This window comes from Pavona decussata, unplaced genomic scaffold, assembly GCF_977016875.1.
Source record: "Pavona decussata unplaced genomic scaffold, jaPavDecu1.1 SCAFFOLD_321, whole genome shotgun sequence".
Classification (NCBI taxonomy): domain Eukaryota; kingdom Metazoa; phylum Cnidaria; class Anthozoa; order Scleractinia; family Agariciidae; genus Pavona; species Pavona decussata.
Window position 1 is genome coordinate 1,297,535 of NW_028145711.1, and position 23,279 is coordinate 1,320,813.

Sequence of the window (23,279 nt, forward strand, 5' to 3'; positions counted from 1 at the left end):
ATTCATCTATGATACATAGATTGTATTGCTCAGGTCAAAATATGGCGGCAGTTTCCGATGGAAGTGAAAAACCTTTGGCGGATTGTATCGATTACGATTTGCAAAGGCAATTAAAAGGACTAAACGCAGTGGCACCTGACCTGTCTACATTGGCGCAAAAGGGAGATGAAAAGGTTTGAGAGAATTTATTTTCCAATACAGCTGCAAAATAAAGCTAAATGTAGCTGGAATTAAGTTTAGATTGTTCAAACTTTCAAACTGTCGTCAAACTTTTTTTGGCGAATAAAATCGTGGACTAGTACCAATTTTACTTAAACGAACCCCACTAAAAGAACTTAAAAGTTATCAAAGTATCAAAGACAGATAACTTACAGACCCTTGTAAATATCAGTAAAAATATTCGCTTTACATGCAGCTCTAGATGAGCTTAAAAAGTTTACTATACATGTATACATGACCGTATATCGTACAGGTGTAAATGCAAGGAGGCAAATTAAAGAAAGTAACTTAAGTTTTGTAAGAAACCATCTACATCAAGATTAGCTTGAAAAGATCGTTCTGTACAAGGCAGTACTGTTTACATGTATGAGCTACACAACCCTTGATAAAACCAGTGTTAGTAGACCTTATCAATGGGAATAAAATTCCATTTTCCTGAAAAACAAACAAAATGTGACCTAAAAATACAACTGCTCCCTGAAAGAGTATCAATATGTTAACAAATGTGACACTATGGTGATGATGATGATGATGATGATGATGATGATGATCACTGATTAAGGAGGAAGGGTAAGGACTAACACTGAAGGATTAATTGAGTGATAATTTACAGTATCACAGTCAAAATGTTTCTCCAAGGTTGTAGTAACTGAGTTTCAGTCGCGATTGGAGTAGTGTAGGAGTAATGATCCATTTACATGCATCCATCTTCATTCTTGACCAAATAAAAATGTGATTTTCCATCTAATTAGATTAACTTTATAATCAGAAGTTAATTCCATCACTGCAAATATTAATAAGAAAGCATTCTACATCTACATCTAAATCTACATTATTTAGTCGGTAAAATCTATACAGATATTTGCACCAACTGTACTAAATATTTAAAGAAAGGAACAAAGAGAACTATCAATAATGCATGCAATAAAGGCCAATAAATAGATAAAGTTGAATAATGTAAAAAAAAAAATGGTAAAACTAAACAGAAAGTAAAAAGTCCAGCAATTCCTAACTAAGTAGTTAAGTAACTCAGATTGGATAGTAACTAGAGATATTTGACTCTACTATGCCCCCGGGAAGACTGTTCTTTATTGGATTCCTTGGAAAAAAGGAATTGAAATAAACGTTTCTTAGCCTTTTCCTGTCTATTTCTATAAAGATGGCTTCCCCAAGTTCTACATTCAGTATAGGGGTTGAGATAAGTGTTTACATCAATATCAATTTGCCCACAACTCATTTTGCATAGAAGGGTTAATTGGTCATAGTTCTTCTTAACTCCAGGCTAGCCCATCCTAGGTCATGAAGCATTTCAGTAACACTGGCTGTAGGGTGGTAGTTGTTGGTACAGAACCAAGCTGCTTTTCTCTGGACACTCTCAAGCTTAACAATGTCTCTCTGAAGATATGGGTCCCAAGCAGCACAGGCACATTCCAGCTTCGGACGGACTATAGCTGTATAGGCAGTTGTCTTAATGCCATTTGGACAATTCCAAAGGTTCCGTTTAATAATTAAAAAGAATTTTTAAAAATATGGCTAAAAATTGAATAATTTGATATGTTATCTGGATGGCTGGCATCTTATTTTTATTAATATCAGTACAAATACATGTTTTTCACATAAAACTTGATAAAGTTCTCCTTTTTCTTTTACAAGCTTGTTGAGCAGTTTATGACTGAAAATATTCAGGTTGGTGGAGAAGCAGACGAAAAACTCCAGAGTCAGCTGTATATTGGTAAATATGCTCATAACGTACAGTCTTGTCAGAAAACATAAAGAGATTTGAGCACTTGAATCTCTTTACGAAGGCCAATTTACCATTACTAGTTTGATTAACCAAACATTCCTTTCCACTCCTTCGCAGAAGTTCTTTTGGCTCATCATGTCAGCCACATCTACATAGAAGGCTAGGATAGCTACATGCATAATTTTTTTTATTTTTAATTTCTCTGTATAATTTTTTGTCATACATCCCTAAATTTGGATTTGTTTTGTTTCAGCTTGTTTCTGGGGATTTTATGATGTAGTGAAAAATCTCCTGGACAAAGGAGCAGGTACAGGTTTAACCAATACATGTAGCATACATGAAGTGGTGCAGGGAAGAATGGGTGTTTAGGACATGGTGGATCTCCTGTGTGGTGGAGTGATTGTCGCAAACTTGAAAAGCATGTACTCAACAGGATACAGACGAATCATATTTGACAATAATTCTGTCTATATTCACTGTACTTGTCATTGTTGTTGATGTAAGAGTATGAGCGTGACTAAGCATGAAATTTTGTCTACAAGTTGTAAGCACCATATAGTAGTGATCATGGACATACTGCATGAATTACTAATTATTTTGCCCCAATGGCTTTTGTCTTGTGGATATTACACTTCATGAGATATGTGAATGAAACAAGGAACTTGCATGATGATTTTTTTTGGTCAGATGAATTCATATTTTTTTAATCCAATTTTTTCAAATATTATTTTATTTTATTTATTTTATTTTGTTAGCTTTGCCTATTACATGATAAAGAAAAATAAAGGAATAAGTATATGCTGAAACAAGGAATAATAAATGATAAATTAGGTGGGGATACCACAACAGCAGTATTAGCCAATTACAGTGGTCCCAGAGTTTAAAAATATTTATATATAAAAATAAAATAAAAAAATAAAATAATAATAACAATAATTCTGCCAGAATTACTTGTATGGTCAAATATGACATGTACGTGCCATATGCAAAACTCCTGTAATTTGTAAATCAAATCCTGTAAAATCAAGGTGAAATTGTTTTTTCCTGCCCCCAATTTGTTCCAAGGTCACAATCTGATAACAAGCCAGATTGTTTTAACTTTTCATTGCTTTGTTTTGCTCAGATGTTAACGCACAAAACAAGGTGACATTGTGGACCCCACTCCATGCTGCAACGTTTCAGGAACATGGGAAAGTATGTAACAATGTACATCTCTACTAGAAATCATTTTTGGAAGTTTTTAGATACTGTTTTAAAAAACAATACAAATATACACTGTAGAAGTTTTGGAGAACAATGAACATCAAGGCTGCTGTTGCCTAAGAAAAATTTCAAGAAGCCCAACATGTGAAGCATTAGGTGCTGCTACAAAAAACTTAAAATGCACCTAACCCCCAATTTTTTTTCTCTTAAATAAATCTTTGCACCTGTTCGAAACATATTGCGCTATTTGGGGCCTTTTTCAACCAAATCTTGACTTTTTATAGGCTGTAAAGGTTACGAAATCTAGCCATCATCTGTCTCATGACCGAGCTGGTAGGGGCATGGTTCTATTCCTTACTTGACATCACAAACTGATTTGCATTGTATTAAGTCTTTGTGAAAATGCATGCGAAGCAGTTTGTGACGTCATGTAAGGAATAGACCCATGCCCCTTACCAGCTTGGTCATGGGACAGATGATGGCTAGATTTCGTAACTTTTACAGCCTATAAAAAGTCAAGATTTGGTTGAAGAAAGGCGCAAAAAGGCTCAATGCGTTTTGAACAGGTGCAGAGATTTATTTAAGCAAAAAAAAAATTTGGGGTTAGGTGCACTTTAAGTTTAATCTGTCCTTAAAGTGTTCTCTCAAATTGTCTCTCCTTATTAATGTCAAATTTTACAAAAAAAAAAAAATGATTGTTACCTGAATATGAAGACAGATGTGAAAATCATTTTTTCCTCTTTAATGTCTTTTTTTGCAGATTGTGATGCTTCTTTTGGAAAGAAATGCTCAACCAGAGCTCCCTGATAGCGAAGGAAGGTAACATCACATACATAGGCACAAAGCTGAATCCTTTTTATATCTTGTGGTGCATTCAGTTGGCCTCATTCCATGTAAATCTGTCCTAAGATGTTTTTGGGTTTACTGGAATACAAAATGGCTCTGTAATATTGTGTAAACTGTAGTGCACCTGTAATTCCACTTATTCATTTCTGTAATAATTGTCCAGTTAAGGATGGTGCCTTCTTTTGTTACTGTGCATACATGTACATTCTGCATATCTTGAGATACTTGGGTTTCCTATGGGTGGTGCCTACTAATACAGCGATATCTTTGCATTGCTTAAAACTATGTGGAGAAAGCAGAACTTAGCAAGTGCTCTTGGTATCCAAAAAGAAAATTGGGGGTAACCATGCATTTTTCAGAGAAAATAGAGCTTTAATTTAAAAACAAAAAAGCCATACATTGCTTTGTTTTTTACTGCTTTTTGGAATAATTTCTGCTTAATTATCTCTAAAAGATGCCCTGCTACCCCCAATTTTCTTTTTGGATTCCAGTAGCCCATACTAAGATGCGCTTTTCCAGCATAGTCATAAATTCTGCAAAAATACTTCCGTATTAGCAGGCACTGTCCTTAAAGACAACTTTCAGTCTCACTTTTATCAAGGCATGTCTGCACCATCCATTGGTGAAAGAAATACCATTATTACGCGGGATGCCCTGAGGGGGCATACCGTGTCTAAAAACGGGTCGATTTCTTTTTACGCGGGATGCCCTGAGGGGGCATACCGTGTCTAAAAACGGGTCGATTTCTTTTTTTTTTTTTTTTTTTTTTTTTTTTCTTCCTCGTATCCACAAATCGGTACATTAATTTATTACGCGGGATGCCCCGAGGGGGCATACCGTGTCTTAAAACGGGTCGATTTCTTTTTTTTTTTTTTTTTCTTCGTAGTAGCTACAAATCGGTACATTAATTTATTCATTAAACTCTCCCCTCTCCTACTCGGGATGTATTGTTCTGATTGTCTTCAACAAAGGCAGGCCAATCAAAATCCATTCTTGTCGCTTATATCGCGAGGGAGAGGACCCACTCACCCCTACCTGTGTGACGTCAATGCATCATTTGATATATTTATTAATGACGGATTAAATAGTCGCGCCATATTGTTTTAACATGTTCTGGACTCAAGTGTGCCGTTTTCAAACGGAAATTTCACCATTTTGAAGCGGTAAATCGAAAGAATAACTTCTAAGAAGCACCCGACACGTAAAACGGTGGAAATTGGTGAGTTCCTGGCGAAGGAATCGTGCTTTGTTTGACAATCTTAGACCACGACGCGAGACTGAAAAGAGGTCATTGAGAAGCTTACGTTATCGTAATGGAATTTCACAAATTTTCCGTAGCCTCCCACGCAGACGTTCTTGGGGGTTCGTCACGCGTTCCTGCCCTAAGAACGTCTGCGTGGGAGGCTAAGATTTCTGGTGATACTCTGAGTCGCGTAACACAAAGGAAACAACGTAACGCGATCGTCGTGACTTAAACTATTCCACTAGCAAGGATAGTCTTATCAATCGGCAAAGCATACAGTTGGAATAAATGAATCAGCCCCAGCATCACGCGTAATGCCAGTGTAGCAGGCATCTTGTTCATTAAACTCTCCCCTCTCCTACTCGGGATGTATTGTTCTGATTGTCTTCAACAACAGCAGGCCAATCAAAATCCATTCTTGTCGCTTATATCGCGAGGGAGGGGACCCACTCACCCTTACCTGTGTGACGTCAACGCATCATTTGATTTCTTAATTAAAAGTACATTAAATTGTCGCGCCATATTGTTTATAACATGTTGTGGACTCAAGTGTGCCGTTTTCAAACGGAAATTTCACCATTTTGAAGCGGCAAATCGAAGGAATAACTTCTAAGAAGCACTCGACATTTAAAACGGTGGAAATTGGTGAGTTCATGGCGAAGGAATCTTGCTTTGTTTGACAGTCTTAGACCACGACGCGAGACTGAAAAGAGGTCATTGAGAAGCTTACGTTATCGTAATGGAATTCCACACATTTCCGGTGAAAGTCTGAGTCGCGTAACACAAGGTAAACAACGTAACGCGATCGTCGTGACTCAAACTATTCCATTAGCAAGGATAGTTTTATCAATCGGCAAAGCATACAGTTGGAATAAATGAATCAGCCCCAGCATCACGCGCAATGCCAGTATAGCAGGCATCTTGTTTTTTTTTTTTTTTTCTTTTTACGCGGGATGCCCTTAGGGGGCATACCGTGTCTAAAAACGGGTCGATTTCTTTTTTTTTTCTTCCTCGTAGCTACAAATCGGTACATTAATTTATTCATTAAACTCTCCCCTCTCCTACTCGGGATGTATTGTTCTGATTGTCTTCAACAACAGCAGGCCAATCAAAATCCATTCTTGTCGCTTATATCGCGAGGGAGGGGACCCACTCACCCCTACCTGTGTGACGTCAATGCATCATTTGATATATTTATTAAAGACGGATTAAGTCGCGCCATATTGTTTTAACATGTTCTGGACTCAAGTGTGCCGTTTTCAAAGGGAAATTTCACCATTTTGAAGCGGTAAATCGAAAGAATAACTTCTAAGAAGCACCCGACACGTAAAACGGTGGAAATTGGTGAGTTCTTAGTGAAGGAATCGTGCTTTGTTTGACAGTCTTAGGCCACGACGCGAGACAGAAAAGAGGTCATTGAGAAGCTTACGTTATCGTAATGGAATTTGACAAATTTCCGCTGATAGTCTGAGTCGCGTAAAACACGGAAAACAACGTAACGCGATCGTCGTGACTCAAACTATTCCATTAGCAAGGATAGTTTTATAAATCGGCGAAGCATACAGTTGGAATAAATGAATCAGCCCCAGCATCACGCGTAATGCCAGTGTAGCAGGCATCTTGTTTTTTTTCTTCCTCGTAGCTACAAATGTGTACATTAATTTATTCATTAAACTATCCCCTCTCCTACTCGGGATGTATTGTCCTGATTGTCTTCAACAAAAGAAGGCCAATCAAAATCCTTTTTTGTCGCTTATATCGCGAGGGAGGGGACCCACTCACCCCTACCTGTATGACGTCAAAGCATCATTTGATTTATTTATCAAATCCAGATTAAATTTGGCGCCATATTGTTAACATGTTCTGGACTCAAGTGTGCCGTTTTCAAACGGAAATGTCACCATTTTGAAGCAGTGAATCGAAAGAATAACTTCTAAGAAGCACCCGACATTTAAAACGGTGGAAATTGGTGAGTCCCTGGCGAAGGAATCGTGCTTTGTTTGACAGTCTTAGACCACGACGCGAGACTGAAAAGAGGTCATTGAGAAGCTTATGTTATCGTAATGGAATTTCAAAAATTTCCAGTGAAAGTCTGGGTCGCGTAATACAAGGGAAACAACGTAACGCGATCGTCGTGACTCAAACTATCAATCGGCGAAGCATACAGTTGGAATAAATGAATCAGCCCCAGCATCACGCGTAATGCCAGTGTAGCAGGCATCTTGTTTCCTTGATTTTGTATCAATACGACTGAGTTTGGTTGTTTACTGGTAATCACATATATTTCTATTTTCACTTCATTTTAGAAGCGCAAAGGACTTTGCCTCTGCTTCTGACAAAGTCTGGGCACATTTTGCAGGTAGTATAATAATGTAACAATTATAATGAACATCGCAGTTGTTTGTAACACGAAAAACAGTGAACGTTTACAAAATGCAACTGAATAGAGTAATCAATTAGTAAGCTCTTCTACTTGAAAGTGCCAGTTCCCCTAATTGAAGGACTGGATACATAAATTAAAAGGCTTGCTGATGTTAGTCAAATATTAGTTTTCTGAACATCGCTTCCTCTTTTTCAGGGTATAGCTTACAATTCACTAAAAATGCAGAGCTTGGTGTCTTTCCCCTGTTGCACTTCGGGTCCAAAAGATTATTTTATGAACAAATGTTTATAAAATTAAGACAGACAGGGATGACATGGCAAGAACTAACGAAGACAGCACAAGTTTGGGATCGTTGGAAGTCAGCTAAGGACCACGCCTTATGTCCTCCATGGAACGGAGAGGAAAGATGATTATGTTGATGTTAAAAAACGCACCCAAAAATTGACACAGACCAGCTAGCTTTTCAGTTAATGTACATTAATGTTACAATTGCAATACAAACTATGTAAGAATGAGCCACTGTTCAGTAAATATTTTCTTTTGCTTGAACGATTAAACTTTCAGCTTTGAACTGCCCCAGAACATCTAAACAAGAGCTTCTAGAAAAAGGAATCATAAAAAAGGTAATGAACAAGTTATAATGCAACCTAATGGTAAAATGGGTTTGACTCCCGTTTGGACGATTAGGAATTTTTTTGCGTTAGGGAGACGTACAAGTTTCCGTATTACACCCTTTTTTATAAGAACGTTCGTGATAGTTCCTTTTCGCGGCGCCATGTTTCGCCCAACGAGTTTGCCTTAGAATACTTACTTTTATGCCATATAAGCAGATCGAACAACAGCAACGACAACAACAACCTTTATTTTCCTCATGGTTAATTAGAAAGTATGTTATCATTACATTCTTGTATAGTAAAATAATAATTATTTTGTTTAATTTATTTTGAATAATTTTTAGGTAGCGATTGAGGATGGAAGCCAAGTTAACCATCCGATTTTCTAGTTGGCATCCATATCACGTAATGATGTTTAGAAATTAATGACAGATGAGGAACGAAAAATGAAGAGATTTAAAATAAAAACGAACTACGGGAATAAGTTACAATAACTAATAGAAGAAGATTATGATATTTTGTTGTTACAAGTGTACGGTAAAGGTCAGCTAAAAGTATTTTCGAACTGTTTGAATTCATTTTCACCCATGTAAGGCGGTATTCTTTGTGACCGTTAGTTTGAGCGAGAATCTTTTCCTGTTTTGTAATCTGTGCTTTCAGGTGGAGGAACCTGCGAGAATAGGCTCAGGAGGAAGACCTGGATCAGGTCCCAAAGGAAGACTAGTAAGTCGGAGCATTTGTTGTGTTGAAGAATAACTGTGAATTTAGCCGGCAGCTTTTTAATCCAAGTGAACATGACATGTCGCAAAATCAAAGATTAGCGAGTGCGTTCGATGTCACCAGGCTCTCTCTGTCTCCTTTGCCAAGTTGGTGATAATGTCATCCGCCCCTGCAAAATCTGCGGAAGATGCCAGATACGCGTCCCAAGATTCATTCATTCAATCGACGTTGTCCCATACAATCTCACTCATGTCCAATACACCCAATCTTAGTCGAATCGTCAGTAAGCGAAGACGATTCGACTCACCGGAAGTCAGGTCGTAAATAAATGCTTCGCAAGGCCGCTATCAATCGATTCGTTTGCCCTTGCAGTCGACCCGTCTTGCTGGAAGTCGATTTGCTTGCGGGCTATGAGGGAGGGCAGAAAATGTTGACGATTCGACTCGAATCGATCGATTCGTTTGCCCTTGCAGTCGACCCGTCTAACCGGAGGTCGATTCCCTTGCGGGTTATGAGGGAGGGTAGAAAATGTTGACGATTCGACTCGATTCGACTCGAATCGATCGATTCGTTTGCCCTTGCAGTCGACCCGTCTTACCGGAAGTCGATTCACTTGCGGCCTATGAGGGAGGGCAGAAAATGTCGACGATTCGACTCAAATCGCTCGAATTGATCGATTCGTTTGCACTTGTAGTCGACCCGTCTTACCGGGAAGGTAACAAAGAAGGCAGGTAGAAAAGCGTGTATATGCTCGTTCTTAAAGCGTTTGCGCGAGAAAGAGCGTGGACACGAGAAAGGAAATATACATCAACCTTCCATCATAACACATGTATTTACCTGTCCCAATGGATTAATGCTAGTTGTTTCTTTCTTTCTTTTCCTTTTTTTTTTTGCTGAGCTAGGGACAACGCTTTACTTTATGAATGTAATTCAAAAATTTTCTACCTTTCAGACAGTGCATAAATGTGCAAACAGATAGTTTCCTTCATCAATAACGCTTTTTCAGATATGTTTAAACACATTTTATCCACTTCGAATTTCTATTCTCTCGCTTTCTTTCTTTCGTTTGCAATACGTGCTATTTGACGCTAATAAACCGCTTTAAATAGGGTGCAATTATGCATTGTTTACAACTCACATTACACTTTTAACCTTTCCACTTGTGCGACTTCAAATTTTTGTGGAACAAATTGACACAAACCCTTTCTTACAAAAAAAAAAATGGTGTAAAAACAGCCGATTAACAATATTTTATCCATTTCGTAGTTTCAAAACTTTTTCAAATTTCTTTGTTTCAATTGAGTAAACTATATCACTTTGCACAAACGTACCCGCTTCAGCCTACAATTATATATTGTTTACAAATTACGGCATAGTTTAAAATACATTTCTATTTTTTTTTAATTGAGTAAACACGAAGCGCTCCTAAAACTCGAAACAGTAAGATCCTTTTAAAAGCAAAGTCATCACACCTTTCGGAAGCTTTAACAGGGTCGACCAAATCATTAATTATGCATCTTCTTGTCCCAATGGATTAATGTTTTTTTATGGTTGCTTTATGAACAAAGCAATTAACCTGATCTAAGTCAACGCTTTGCTTTAAAAGCGTTAAAAAAACGTTACTCTGAATGTAGTTCCAAATATTTTCTGCCTCTCGAGCGGGGCATAAATTTGCATGCTTTATGACATTTCAAAATAAGCCGTTTATTTATGAACTCAATATACCTTGCTTCCAAATTTTACTTGTAAAATATCTTCCCCTTGTGTTAAAACTTCAAGAAATAGACAACCCTCTACCCATATTTTTACTACACTGTGAAGAACGCGCTCGATCGTCCAGCCGCCATCTTGGAGTATTTAGCGGAGTGGCCTCGGGTGCAGTAGTTTTCACCTCTCGTACACGAGCGCACGACCGCGGAACGTCTGAGAATCAGCTCCCCAGATTTCGCTTTGCCAAATCCAAGATGGCAGCTACACGATCCAACGCGACGACTCGACGAATTATTAAAACGAAAAAAAAAAAAAAAAACGGGAGAGACTGCTCACAGCCTATATGTTTACAAAATGTCTCGCGAATCGACTTCCGGTTAGACGGGTCGACTGCAAGGCAAACGAATCGATCGATTCGAGTCGAATCGAGTCGAATCGTCGACATTTTCTACCCTCCCTCACGGCTGGCTTACCGTGTTTTAAACAAGTGTCTAGCCAATCGACTTCCGGTTAGACGGGTCGACTGCAAGGCAAACGAATCGATCGATTCGAGTCGATTCGAGTCGAATCGTCGACATTTTTTACCCTGCCTCAAGGCTGGCTTGCCGTGTTTTAACTAAGTCTCTATCCAATCGACTTCCGGTTGACGGGTCGACTGTAAGGCGAACGAATCGATCGATTCGAGTCGATTCGAGTCGAATCGTCGACATTTTCTACCCTCCCTCAAGGCCGGCTTACCGTGTTTTGAACAAGTGTCTATCCAATCGACTTCCGGTTAGACGGGTCGACTGTAAGGCAAACGAATCGATCGATTCGAGTCGAATCGAGTCGAATCGTCGACATTTTCTACCCTGCCTCAAGGCCGGCTTACCGTGTATTGAACAAGTGTCTATCCAATCGACTTCCGGTTAAACGGGTCGACTGTAAGGCAAACGAATCGATCGATTCGAGTCGAATCGAGTCGAATTGTCGACATTTTCTACCCTGCCTCAAGGCTGGCTTACCGTGTTTTAAGTAAGTGTCTAGCCAATCGACTTCCGGTTAGACGGGTCGACTGCAAGGCAAACGAATCGATCGATTCGAGTCGAATCGATACGAATCGTCGACATTTTCTACCCTCCCTCAAGGCCGGCTTACCGTGTTTTAAACAAGTGTCTATCCAATCGACTTCCGGTTAGACGGGTCGACTGTAAGACAAACGAATCGATCGATTCGAGTCGATTCGAGTCGAATCGTCGACATTTTCTACCCTGCCTCAAGGCTGGCTTGCCGTGTTTTAAACAAGTGTCTAGCCAATCGACTTCCGGTTAGATGGCTCGACTGTAGAGCAAACGAATCGATCGATTCGAGTCGATTCGAGTCGAATCGTCGACATTTTCTACCCTCCCTCAAGGCCGGCTTACCGTGTTTTAAACAAGTGTCTATCCAATCGACTTCCGGTTAGACGGGTCGACTGTAAGGCAAACGAATCGATCGATTCGAGTCGAATCGAGTCGAATCGTCGACATTTTCTACCCTCCCTCAAGGCCGGCTTACCGTGTTTTAAACAAGTGTCTAGCCAATCGACTTCCGTTTAGACGGGTCGACTGTAAGGCAAACGAATCGATCGATTCGAGTCGATTCGAGTCGAATCGTCGACATTTTCTACCCTGCCTCAAGGCTGGCTTGCCGTGTTTTTAGTAAGTGTCTAGCCAATCGACTTCCGGTTAGACGGCTCGACTGTAGAGCAAACGAATCGATCGATTCGAGTCGAATCGTCATAATCCCAGACGAATCGAGTCAGATTGGGTGTATTGGACAACCCTCTACAATCTCGACTGCAATCCATATTAGGAGTGCTTCTTTCAATGATGTAAAATTTTGTCTTCAATGTTTGTTCAAGACCTCAGTTAAACGCGAGCAGAAGACCTTGGACTGTTTTTAGTGTTGTCTATGAAGCAATTCATATTAGCGTATGCGAAACAGTTGAAATAGGAGTGTTATTTTTAACTTTTAAGAAGGTCAGATTTTCAGAGCCCGTTTCCCTCTACGTTGCCGGCCATTGTAGAGTAGGTATCTTCAAGGTCGATTTTGACGGTACGCTTTGTGCTTGCGAGTGTTTTGCTTCATTATCATCATCATCATCATCGTCATCAACAACAACAACAACAACATCAGACTGATCTAATCAGTTCAAAGCTGATTAAAGTGCTTATCCTTAAAACCTTAAAGGCGTATTAAGCGGCCGCATTTTGTCCCACTGTACTCCTCTCAGATTTTAACCCCCTCCCCTCCCCTGCGAAATTGACCTAATTGAGTAGTTTGGTATGATGGATCATACGCGAAGACCTCTTAATAAACAATCGGCCTTAATATAATAAGCGCCCTCCCTTTTGCCACCAAAAGTAAAATTATTGCCTCGAGTGGTAAACTGAATCATTACGGCCTGTGACCGAACCAACGTTTTTCGTTTTGCTTCCCGCAGGCGGCATTCTCCCGTCCTGGCTCAGCTTACGTGCTTCAATCCGATCCCTTCGCGAGAAGACGGACTAACCAAGAGAGTACAGACTTTCCTCTTGGTAAGATGTTCACGCACAGTTGAACGCAGCGATCTAGAATTTTATCCGCAGTACATCACTGCAGCCCAGTTGTTCAAAGGCCGATGAAGTTAATCCTGGGTTGCTGACGTGAACTTTGATTCAAGCTGAATTACAAATCACAAAAGATTTTCCTAAAAGGTTTTTGTCCCTCAGTTTTGGCGTAGACTTTTCTCCACCATGAGCTTGAAATAAGCTTGCAAAAACATTTTTAATGAGCAAACTGAAAACATCGAATTCTGGGTTAGCGTTAATCGGCTTTCGATGCCTAGACATCGTTCATACTATTCATGACCACCGAATCGAGAAATTCGACTTCAAGCGCGGTTTGTCAGTTTGTAACTCTACGACACGGACCAGTATCATATTAAAAGGACATGGGAGGGTGGGGGCAGTAATTTCTTTGTTGTAACCGCCCTAAAAGGGTTTACATCGATTAGCCATCTGACTCGTTCATTCCCGCCGTTGACCTGGACGCGGGGCCTACTTTAAACTATCAAATTACCGTCATAAAGGAGAATAAAATTCATTGTATTTTGTTTCCACTACACAACCGATTACACTGACAAGCATGCACGAAGGTCTCCAAGGCCCATGAAATATTTTGTTGACTCACTGACACTTCGTGTACAACACTGCCATATTACGCACTACAGCTGCCTCGCAACCGTTCTCAGTGTCTCGTCACGCAACGCTCCTCCCTTGTTTGTGGGGAGGAGCGTTGCGTGACGACACACAGAACAGCTGCGAGGGAGACTACTGGGAACATAACTCCCGAAAAACAAACTATTGAAAGAAAAAGGGACTGTGTGACCCCGAGCCATGCAATGGTACTACCTTTCGGGTTTTAAGGTTTCATTATAGAACCAAACCTGCTTACAAAATATCGTGCCAATCCCTAGTAACTAAAAATCACAGCACCAAATAACCTTACAAACTCAGGTTGACCGCGGTGAGGTTTACCGTAGCCTGTGAACAAGATCCCAAGTGGGGTATAGGGCGAAAAGAAATTCGGCTTGCCGGGCTCCCCAAGAACCCGATTTTTGTCCTGGCTAGATTTACCATAGAATAACCTCAAACCCTTTGCGGTCACTATTTCAAATCCATCAACCCTGATCCCCTTCGCTCCACGCTCGCGCCCAGTTCTCTGTTTCGTGTAGGCAAAATCTTAATTTATCCTAATACAGATCATCACAAATTACATTTTTCGCAGGTTCTTCTGCTGGAGGGGATGTTTTGGCGGGAACGAGGTCACATAAGCAAGGCGAAGACAGCAGTAAGCCGGCATTCTCCGTGTGGCGTACATGAAGCGGTTTTGTTGCTTACTGCACCATAATTTAATTTTTCTTTGTCGCCACTAGTTTGTTTAACGCTGTCGTCAAAAAAGTCCTCTCCGACTTCTTTTTAAGCTTTTTTTTCTTATCCAGCCCTTGTTTATTTTCAAGTGTAGTCGCTTGCAGTATCTTTCTGCCAAAGGATTTGCATTTTCCCTTGACTCGCTTTAAAAACAGATTTAAAACGTCTAGAAAATGGCTTATAATCGGATATGATCTTTTGTTGTCAACTACTTTGATATACTTACCGCTAAGAAGTTCTAAATTTCATATACTTTCAAAGAATGTTTCATTGGAAGATTTTTATTATCTGACTATTTATATTACGTAAACCATCCCATTTGTTTAGAAGCGGCTATTTTTTTTCACGCAAATTCGTGTAATCTTTCAATAGAAAGCTGAAACGAGTTTAAGAAAGAATATAATGTTCTCACTGGGCGCGTTAATGTATTTTTGTTGCTCGTACCATTTTCTCTTCAGACGTAACGATCAGATAAATTAGTGCCAGTGTTAATAAATTACTTTCGAACTGATGTTCTTACTCTTTTAAATCTCAACATGATCTTTGCTTCACGCCGCCGTTTCCTCCAAAGGAATTACTTTCACTCCAAGATAATATAAAGGCACATAAAATGCATCAATTGATTGTTTTTACAAGATGCCCTGCCGATAGACTGCAAGCAGTCGCTTTTTGGATAGCCGAGCGCGAAAAAACTGGAGCGAACGAGGGGAGGGGGACTTGGGGAGAGGCGGGAAAAAGTCTCTTCTCGTTTATTTCTGCTCGCTCCAGTCTCGCTGCGCTGTGAGCGGACCCTCTCGACTGACCAGAAAGGGACTGCTTGCAGTCTACCCTGCCAACTATATAATTGCACATCCTATGACTTAGGTAGCTGTCACGAAAGTTGCAGGGGGGTGGGGGGGGGGGGGGGAATCGGAAGCTTTGGTGGGGTGTGCTGACCTGTCCTTTAAATCACCCTGACCCAATTTTAGACTTAAAAATATGTAATAACCCCATACCCGTTTTCAGACCTAACACCGAAACGACTCGAAACCCATACCCTTTGGCACCGCACATACAACCTCGTTCCCAGGTCTTCCCAGGGTCCTCTCTCTTCCTCTATCGAGAAAGGACCCTGGAAGCCTGCGAACGCAGACGTATTTCCGGCTGTTAACTCGTTATGTTATTTTAATTCATGAAAGCTGAACGGAGATTTCAAGGGGACACGGAAGCAAGAGAAGAGTGAGTATGCGGTCTACAAAAGGCTTATATAAGTACAATCTCGTGAATCTCAAATGGTCAAAGAAGCAGGGGATGATTGTGATCAAATGTACAACTTGAATCGGAGTAGTTTATCTACAGTATAACTGTTTCCAGAAATATCAGTTACTTGAGCTCAAAGTACGTTACCCCATCTACAAGTCTGTACCCTGCGAGCAGAGGCCCTAGGAAGATCGAAGGCTCTGTCGTAGGGTAACAAGCCTGAGGTCCGAAGTCTAAAGTCTGAAGTCCCATATCGGCCACAGAATTTTGCACAATGAGTCATACCATGCATAACAAAGCCGAAGCCGAAGTTGGTGTTTATAGTGCCCATTTTTGCGGTGCTTCATTCTCAATGTGATCAAATCGCCCTTACTAAGTTGCGACATGTTATACAGAGTATTTGTGGTGTCTGCACCGGCGAAACTTTGCCAGCCGCCTCCAACGTGTTGGCTTTGTCGCCAACATTGATCATGGAACAAGTGAGCTAATCATGCGAGCTCAAGCAAAGCAAAGCAAAACAAACTCAAGACTCGAGCAAAGTTTTCAATTTTCTCCTTCGCTTGCTCTCGTGTACAGCTCACTCGCTAGCCGCTTAAGTCGCCACCACTGCAGTGAAAATCGCTAGCAGTTCAGGCAACTCAAAACTGCAGTTAGAAACGCCGTAAAAATTGCATCCAAAATCGGGTTAAAAATTGCCTGTGTAAACGACCTTGGACGTGACAAAATAACTCAGAGAAATATTTTTTTCGCTCGACTTCGTCATGATCAACCCACTTAGCGATGAATGCGAACACATCCTCCTTGGCGCTGACGTTTATTTCGTCACTAGAAGTCCACATTTTTACTTCCTCCCTTGATATATTCAAAAACTCCTTTGTTGTTGCTACAGCGCTGAAGTTCGCCAAGATAAATTGCTGGGTTCCTGCAATGACCTCCTTGCACTGATATCTTTCACCAAACTGATAAATTGAAACACAGTTCGCGGAATTTAACATCGTTGTTAGAGTAGTTCCAGCGAGAGATTTCAGTTGCGGAAGAACCAAATAATCGGCCATCGTAATCAAGTCTTGTGCGCGGTCTTCATCTGATATCTGAACGCAACCGGTGTAAACAAACTCTAGTATGTCTCCCAAAACAGATTCAGTCAGCATTTCCAAACGAATAACACCTTCTCTGGACTCCTTCATGTTGCTGCTCAGTAACTTTTCAAAGAAAGGACTTGCTTGCGCCAAAATATGCTGGTGAGCTTTAACTTCTTTGCCGTCGTCGACCACCAAAGTAACGTCGTATGGACTATCGCAAGTGTCTCGTGGCATAAAGACGGTTTGTTTACCCTGATTGTCATTCGACGTTTTCAACATATCTTCTTCAACTTTGTTGTCTTTTCTCCTCAATGGTTTGTGAACACCGTTTAATAACTTTTGACTGATTAAAATTATCCACCATTGAGCGGTGTGACAGCTTGGGTAAAACGGCCGGTTTTGTAGCAATGGTCGAAAGAGCAATAAACCTAATCTGAAATTAAAATTATACAGACAGGCCAATATCACCTTGAAGCACCGAAGTCATTCTAAATGCATTATTGAAATCGCAAATAGAAAACGTTTCCAGCTGACTTTGACATTGTCCGTGTACAATAACCCCATATCCCAAACTCAAAATTGTTCCTGCGATCGATCCGAGTAAGTTATATAACACAATTTCGTCTTGAACATTTTTGTTTGACAGCAATCTTTTGACAGATTCTTCGGCTCATACGCCCTCGTAAGCCTTATAAGGCACTTGGACGTTACAGTGTCACAAAAATTGGGGAGAAGACCGTGACAAAACAAACCAGACGAAGAATGGCATGAATAAATAACAGCTTTAATCAAAGTAAAAATACCTCCCTTAATCATAACTATAACAAAATTCTTGAAAATGGTTAGCTATCAGCATGAAGTCGTTGTGGACAGTATGCGCGTTATGCAGTAAAATGGTATTTCTGACAATTGAGCTTGCAAATAGCCCAGAAATAAATATTTTGTCGGCCTTAGGCCCGAGCATCATGGGTAATGATGCAGCGGTATATAAAATTATAAGAGAAAGTATAACACGTGATATCCATCTAGGCCTCAGAACAAAGCGTTTATCTTTGACTGATGCCAAATTTATTTTAGTTTGAATGTATTTTTTAGAACTGTGAAGTTAAGCTTCGTAGGATGCGCTGCTAACTGCTCAGAGGGTTTCTACCCAGATTTCCTGTCGTAATTTTTCCCCAAAGGGGTTTTCACGGCCTGCAGGTTTTTTCTGGCCTCCGTCTACCATAGTAGTGTCTTTGTGAGCGGTTGCCCAGCTCTGTTTATCCCGACTTGTTGAAGTTTAGATGTCAGTGTTGTATACCTTTTATGGTCTTTTATTTAATGTGTAAGGTATTGATTGTATATCACGATTGTATATGGTATACTCTGTATACGAATGTATGTATGCCTGTATGGATGTATGTATGCCTCGGGTTGGTTCTCGGCAGGCGTCCCAAAATAACTTATTTGGTGTACACTACTGTGTTATTTGTTGTGTTGTGTAGTGGAGACAAAATAAGTAATTGATCGTGATGAAACAAAACAAGATTTCCCGTACGCGGTCGTCAGACTTTGTTTATATCATATGATTGCAGACCGGCGGAATTGAGCTCCACTCAGTCCTATTACCATAATTAATCAGCAACTTCAAAACGTTAATTTCAGTCTATCTTTTTAATCCGCATGCTTTTTTCTATTTACAGTCGACTCCCGATAACTCGAACCTTCAAGAGAAATTGAAAAAAGTTCGAGTTATCGGGGGTAAAATTATATAGAAAATGACCTGAGGGGAAAGGAAAATTGCTTCGAGTTAGCGCGAGGTTCGATTGAGTTATCGGGAGTCGACTATCAAAGAAAAAAAGCATACAATTAATATTTGTATTCGTTATTATTAGCATTTACTAGTTATTTATAATCAAGTTTGTATCTTCTGTATCATTTGCACTGAAGAAGGCAGAAGTTTCTACCGAAAAATGCCTGTTAAATTGAAAATCATCGTTTTATGTCTAAAAACCCACAGACAAGATAAGACAAAGGTTGTGATATTACAGCTCGTGGTCTTCGTTTCAGTTAAGGCCAAGTCACACAAGCGCCGATTTGCGGCCCGATTACTAGGTTCAATCCAGCGTGGGTCAATTTACATGTTACACTTCGTCAGCCGATTTCTTTTCTGTTGTTTTAGGTCGTTGTAGCATGAGATGAAAATCAGGCCTATTCAAAAAATCTGTAGCAATCGTTTTGTATTTCTTGCACTCTTCTTAACCTTTGGTCTTCAGTGTCTCCCAGCCTGCCCCCTGTATGGGTCTGTATGTATAAATGCAGATAAAACACCGTATGCCCATTTGCCACATTTATTATATGTGCTGATTTTCCAGAAGGTAGTGGGAAGCAGGGTATGAAGGTGGCGGCCATATTGTTTACATGTTTTGGACTCAAATATGCCGTTTTCAGAAAGAAAATTAGCGCTTTTGAAGCGGTTAATTGAAAGAATAACTTCTAAGAAGTACTCAACAGTTTAAACAGTGGAAATTTCAAAGATCCGGGTGAAGAAATCATGCTTTGTTTGACAGATTGTAGAATTAAAATGCGTGGTTAGGAATGGTCAGTTATGATAAGCTTGTCGAACTGCTGCCTAAAGAAAGCTACTGGAAATCCCCTAAAAAAAAAATAAAGGTTTGATTGACAATTTTTACTAAAAGTTTTCTTTTGGGAAAGCTTTTTGTCTGTTTCTCTTTGACTTTTTCTTTTTTTGTTTTAAGAAACGCCAACAAGGAAAATTTGTAATGTGACACATAGAAAACGTGAGTCAGCCCTGTATGTATGTGGTCATTACGCTATGGTATTGTAATTTCTGGTATGACGTTAAGTATACGCTGATCGGCAACCAGCGATTTTCGCCACCGACTGATGCGGATACACTTGCGATGTGGCAGTTTTGAAAAGTCATGTGATCAAATCGCCCACGAAACAAATTGAGCGGCAAAAAGTTAATTTACTTGAACTACATACAAAGGCAACAGATGGCTTCGAACAAAAAAAGTTTTGGTCGTTGGGAAAACGCCAATGCGTGATGGTTTCCCGGAAGCCGGGCGGAAGGGTCTGAGAACAAAGTTCAATTGTTATTTCTAGGCAAAAAGTATACCCAGATAAGACCTGCTTTACATAAAATAACGTTTAGTCGGATAAGAACTGCTGTAGTTAAATTTAAAAAAAAAAAAAAAAAAAAACGAATCGTGTTTTCGCCAATTCGCTTCTGTGGTGAACACAGTTACTAAACCCACAAAATTAAATCTCAAGTATCAATGCGACTTTTTCATATTTTCCACAAAAGCTCGTAATCCGCCTTCTACACTCTATCGAGTAAAAAACAAAACAAAGTGAATCAGCAAATGGCATTGAATTTATTTTACCGTACAGTTCCAGGAATTGCTTTAAATATTCTGAGCCCTCAATTCACGGGAATTTATCTCTTCGCCTTCAGAAGCGTGGCTTTCCACACGAAACGGGATTTCTTCGCTGAAAGGATTCCGGCCACACCTCACTTTATCGACAGTCGAGTGTTCTTTAGGGTATTTAATTTTCATTAACCCTTCCCTCCAGCAATGATAAGAAAACAAAAATCAACTAAAAAAACCAAGAAGAGCCGGTGTCAATCTCGTTGCCAGAACCCTCGTTACCCTTGTCCCGCTCCGCTTATCAAGGGTAACGAGGGCAACGAGGGCTCTGGGAACGAGATTGAGCCGGTGTGTTAAAAATTAAAATTACGAATGTTCTAAGCACTTTTTTAAATGAAAACTGACAATGTTTTAGTTAAAAACGATATTTGGTAGTTACGCGATGGTTTGTTACTTAGCTTGCAACTTGTATTGCTCACATGACCGAAGGAAGTGAGGAATTGAGGAAGTGTCTCATGATTCTTGCTCTCAGATTGCGAGGGGTTGTGGCATTTTAATGGGAACGAGATATTTCTTAGGAATTCACTGCCTTTAAAAACGCTCAAAGAACACAATGGAACCGCTGAAAAAAAATTACATCTATCAGGACATTTAGTTTTCCTGTTCCACTCATTCTTGTCAGGGTCATAGCATTCAATTGTAGTTAACTTGCGTGTTGTTCTCCGAGGGGAGGACAATGATTCGACATAATCACCCAGTGCAAACAGCTTGTCATCAACAGATAACAAACCGACCACACGGCCTTCGGAAAACCCACGTGGAATTCTCAAACCAGCGATCACTTGCCATTCATCTGTTGTTTCGTTGTAGACCTCACCAGTTCTAGTAAAAGAATCACGATCTCGCTCTCCATCCTGCTCTCCACCGATGACGAAAATTTTTCCGTGCGCTGCAGCACCGTGGGCCCTATTTCTTGCTTCCTTCATTTCAGCTATTTTTTCAAACTTTTTGCCGGTAATGTCATATCTGTAGGCTTCTGCCAAGGGTGTCGACACTCTGCCACCGAGAAAGTAAATAGCATCATCCTTGCTAATAACGCAAATTCCTCTTCTTGGACCCCGATTAAACGACAACTCATGTTTCCAAGAGTTTGATTCATGGCCATGTCGCATGATAGTGAAAAGATTGCTTCTTTGAGCAAACAACGCGTAAATTTCATTTTGACTTGTGACGAGTAGTTGAGACATGTTCAGATCCTTTAATGACAGCGATGCCGAAGTGTTAAATAATGTATCGTATTTTAACAGGTTGAAGTCAGCTGGTGTTTGAAAATATATTCGATCGTGACAAGTAAATGCACTGGAATTGAATGATGGCACTGCGTCTGGCGCTGCACACCAAGCGTCCTTTCGAGGAAAATAACAAAATAATTTATTATTTTCTCTTCCTTGCCCACGAATAAATATAACAGGAGCTGCGAGCGATTTTCTCGGCTTCAAAAAACATCTTCCATTGTTTTCAGATTTATTCAAATGATCCAAGCAATCTGTGTCACACATCACAAGTTTGTTTGTCACGATATTAGTGCGGAAGTAGTCACGCGATATATAAACTGGTCGAACGTGTCGAAATAAGGTGAAGAAATATTTCTTTCGATCGACTTTGTTGTGATCAATCCAGGCTAAGATGAATTCAAACACATCCTCCTCGGCGCTAACATTTATTTCGTCGCTTGAGATCCACATTTCGACTTCATTTCTTGACATGTTCAAAAATTCCTCTGTTTTCGCCAAGATACTGAAATTTGCAATGATAAAGTTTTTGGTGGTGGCAATGAGTTTCTCGCATTGATATGTTTCGCCAAAATGATAACGTGAAACACAATTCGAGCAATTTATATCCCGTGTTAAAACATCTCCAGCGAGAGACTTTAATTGTGGAAGAAACAAATAGTCTGCCATCGCGATCAGGTCGTATGCACGGTCTTCATCCGATATCTGAACACAGCCGGTGTAAATAAACTCCAATATGTCTCCCAAAACAGCCTCAGTCAGCATCTGCAAACGAACAACTCCTTCTTTCGACTCCCTCATGTCAGTGCTCAGCAACTTCTCAAAGAAAGGACTTGCGTCGGCCAAAATGTGCCCGTGAACTTCGAATGTTTTACCATCTTCGACAATTATGGTAACGTCAGAAGGTGTATCGTGCGCGTGTTGTGGTTTGAAGACGGGCTTAGAGGGTGCACTCAACTTTATCCTTAAAGCTTTTCGAAGAATGTTCATGTTGTCGTATTCGAAGTTATGTTGTCCAATACTGACCTGGTTGGTGACCAAGAAGTTCTCGTGGGTCTGGTTTTGATTGTCCCAGGCCCAGAGGCTGAGAAATGAAATAAAACTTCTCAGACGGAAGTTATAACCGCCCAAGCAACTGAGACGTCAGGCTGCCATAACAATTAATAACCTCTAATTTAAGTGGGCTCTGTACTGCCAATTGATGGTCATGTGCACGCTAATCGAGACCAAAAACGGATGTTGATCAGCTTTACCAACCGCACTAATCTTTCTTTCGATTTCCTCATGTTGTGAATCGGCCAAACTATGACGTCTGTTGTGGTAGAAGACGTCCGTTTCTACTCTGCGTTTCCGAAAGAGTTTTATAATCTCTTGCACGAAAAAAATACCCTTTTTCCTTGATGGCCTTCCAATCTATAGCGTTCTTATTCCGTACCCAACCTTGGGTTTTGAAACATCTGTAATAGGGCTGGTTCACTTTTTAACTGTAAGTGCCGCGTGAAAAATGACACATTTAAACTCGGGGAAACTTAGCTCGGCGAGTCGCTTAGCTTGCGGGAACGGAATCTCGTCACACTGATTCTCTGGTACCTAAGGGATATGCTACAATTGAACTTCAAGGGACAGCAGTGAATCACACAAAGCTGGATCAAGCTGTATTTGTAGGCAGTGAAGCTTT

General features: G+C 40.2%; 3 protein-coding genes across 3 annotated transcripts; 1 reads left to right on the top strand and 2 right to left on the bottom strand.

Moving 5' to 3' along the window:
* Positions 1-4: 4 nt before the first annotated feature.
* Positions 5-15,125, top strand: LOC146453952 (BCL-6 corepressor-like protein 1). The gene is made up of 10 exons (XM_085095949.1): positions 5-173; positions 1,873-1,951; positions 2,217-2,270; positions 3,087-3,157; positions 3,927-3,985; positions 7,562-7,614; positions 8,203-8,261; positions 8,913-8,975; positions 13,147-13,240; positions 14,472-15,125. Exons 1-10 carry the CDS (start codon positions 9-11, stop codon positions 14,564-14,566), a joined length of 792 nt encoding a protein of 263 aa, XP_084952075.1. The 5' UTR covers positions 5-8; the 3' UTR covers positions 14,567-15,125.
* Positions 15,126-16,503: 1,378 nt separating this feature from the next.
* On the bottom strand, positions 16,504-17,169 carry LOC146453953 (kelch-like protein 28). The gene has a single exon (XM_085095986.1). It carries the CDS (start codon positions 17,167-17,169, stop codon positions 16,504-16,506), a length of 666 nt encoding a protein of 221 aa, XP_084952112.1.
* Positions 17,170-19,251: 2,082 nt separating this feature from the next.
* LOC146453954 (kelch-like protein 40) lies at positions 19,252-22,716 on the bottom strand. Its single transcript, XM_085095969.1, has 2 exons — positions 19,608-22,716; positions 19,252-19,556 (listed from the first exon to the last, which is right to left on the bottom strand). Exon 1 carries the CDS (start codon positions 22,589-22,591, stop codon positions 20,699-20,701), a length of 1,893 nt encoding a protein of 630 aa, XP_084952095.1. The 5' UTR covers positions 22,592-22,716; the 3' UTR covers positions 19,252-19,556; positions 19,608-20,698.
* Positions 22,717-23,279: the final 563 nt, after the last annotated feature.

What these genes read in the sequence shown, in the direction of transcription:
- LOC146453953 (XM_085095986.1), bottom strand. Translation starts at nt 17,169, where the DNA reads ATGCCACGAGACACTTGCGATAGTCCATACGACGTTACTTTGGTGGTC.
- LOC146453952 (XM_085095949.1), top strand. Translation starts at nt 9, where the DNA reads ATGATACATAGATTGTATTGCTCAGGTCAAAATATGGCGGCAGTTTCC. An exon ending in CCAGAGTCAGCTGTATATTG is followed by an intron (nt 1,952 to 2,216) that starts GTAAATATGCTC and finishes GTTTTGTTTCAG; the next exon opens with CTTGTTTCTGGGGATTTTAT. An exon ending in CTCCCTGATAGCGAAGGAAG is followed by an intron (nt 3,986 to 7,561) that starts GTAACATCACAT and finishes ACTTCATTTTAG; the next exon opens with AAGCGCAAAGGACTTTGCCT.
- LOC146453954 (XM_085095969.1), bottom strand. Translation starts at nt 22,591, where the DNA reads ATGAACATTCTTCGAAAAGCTTTAAGGATAAAGTTGAGTGCACCCTCT.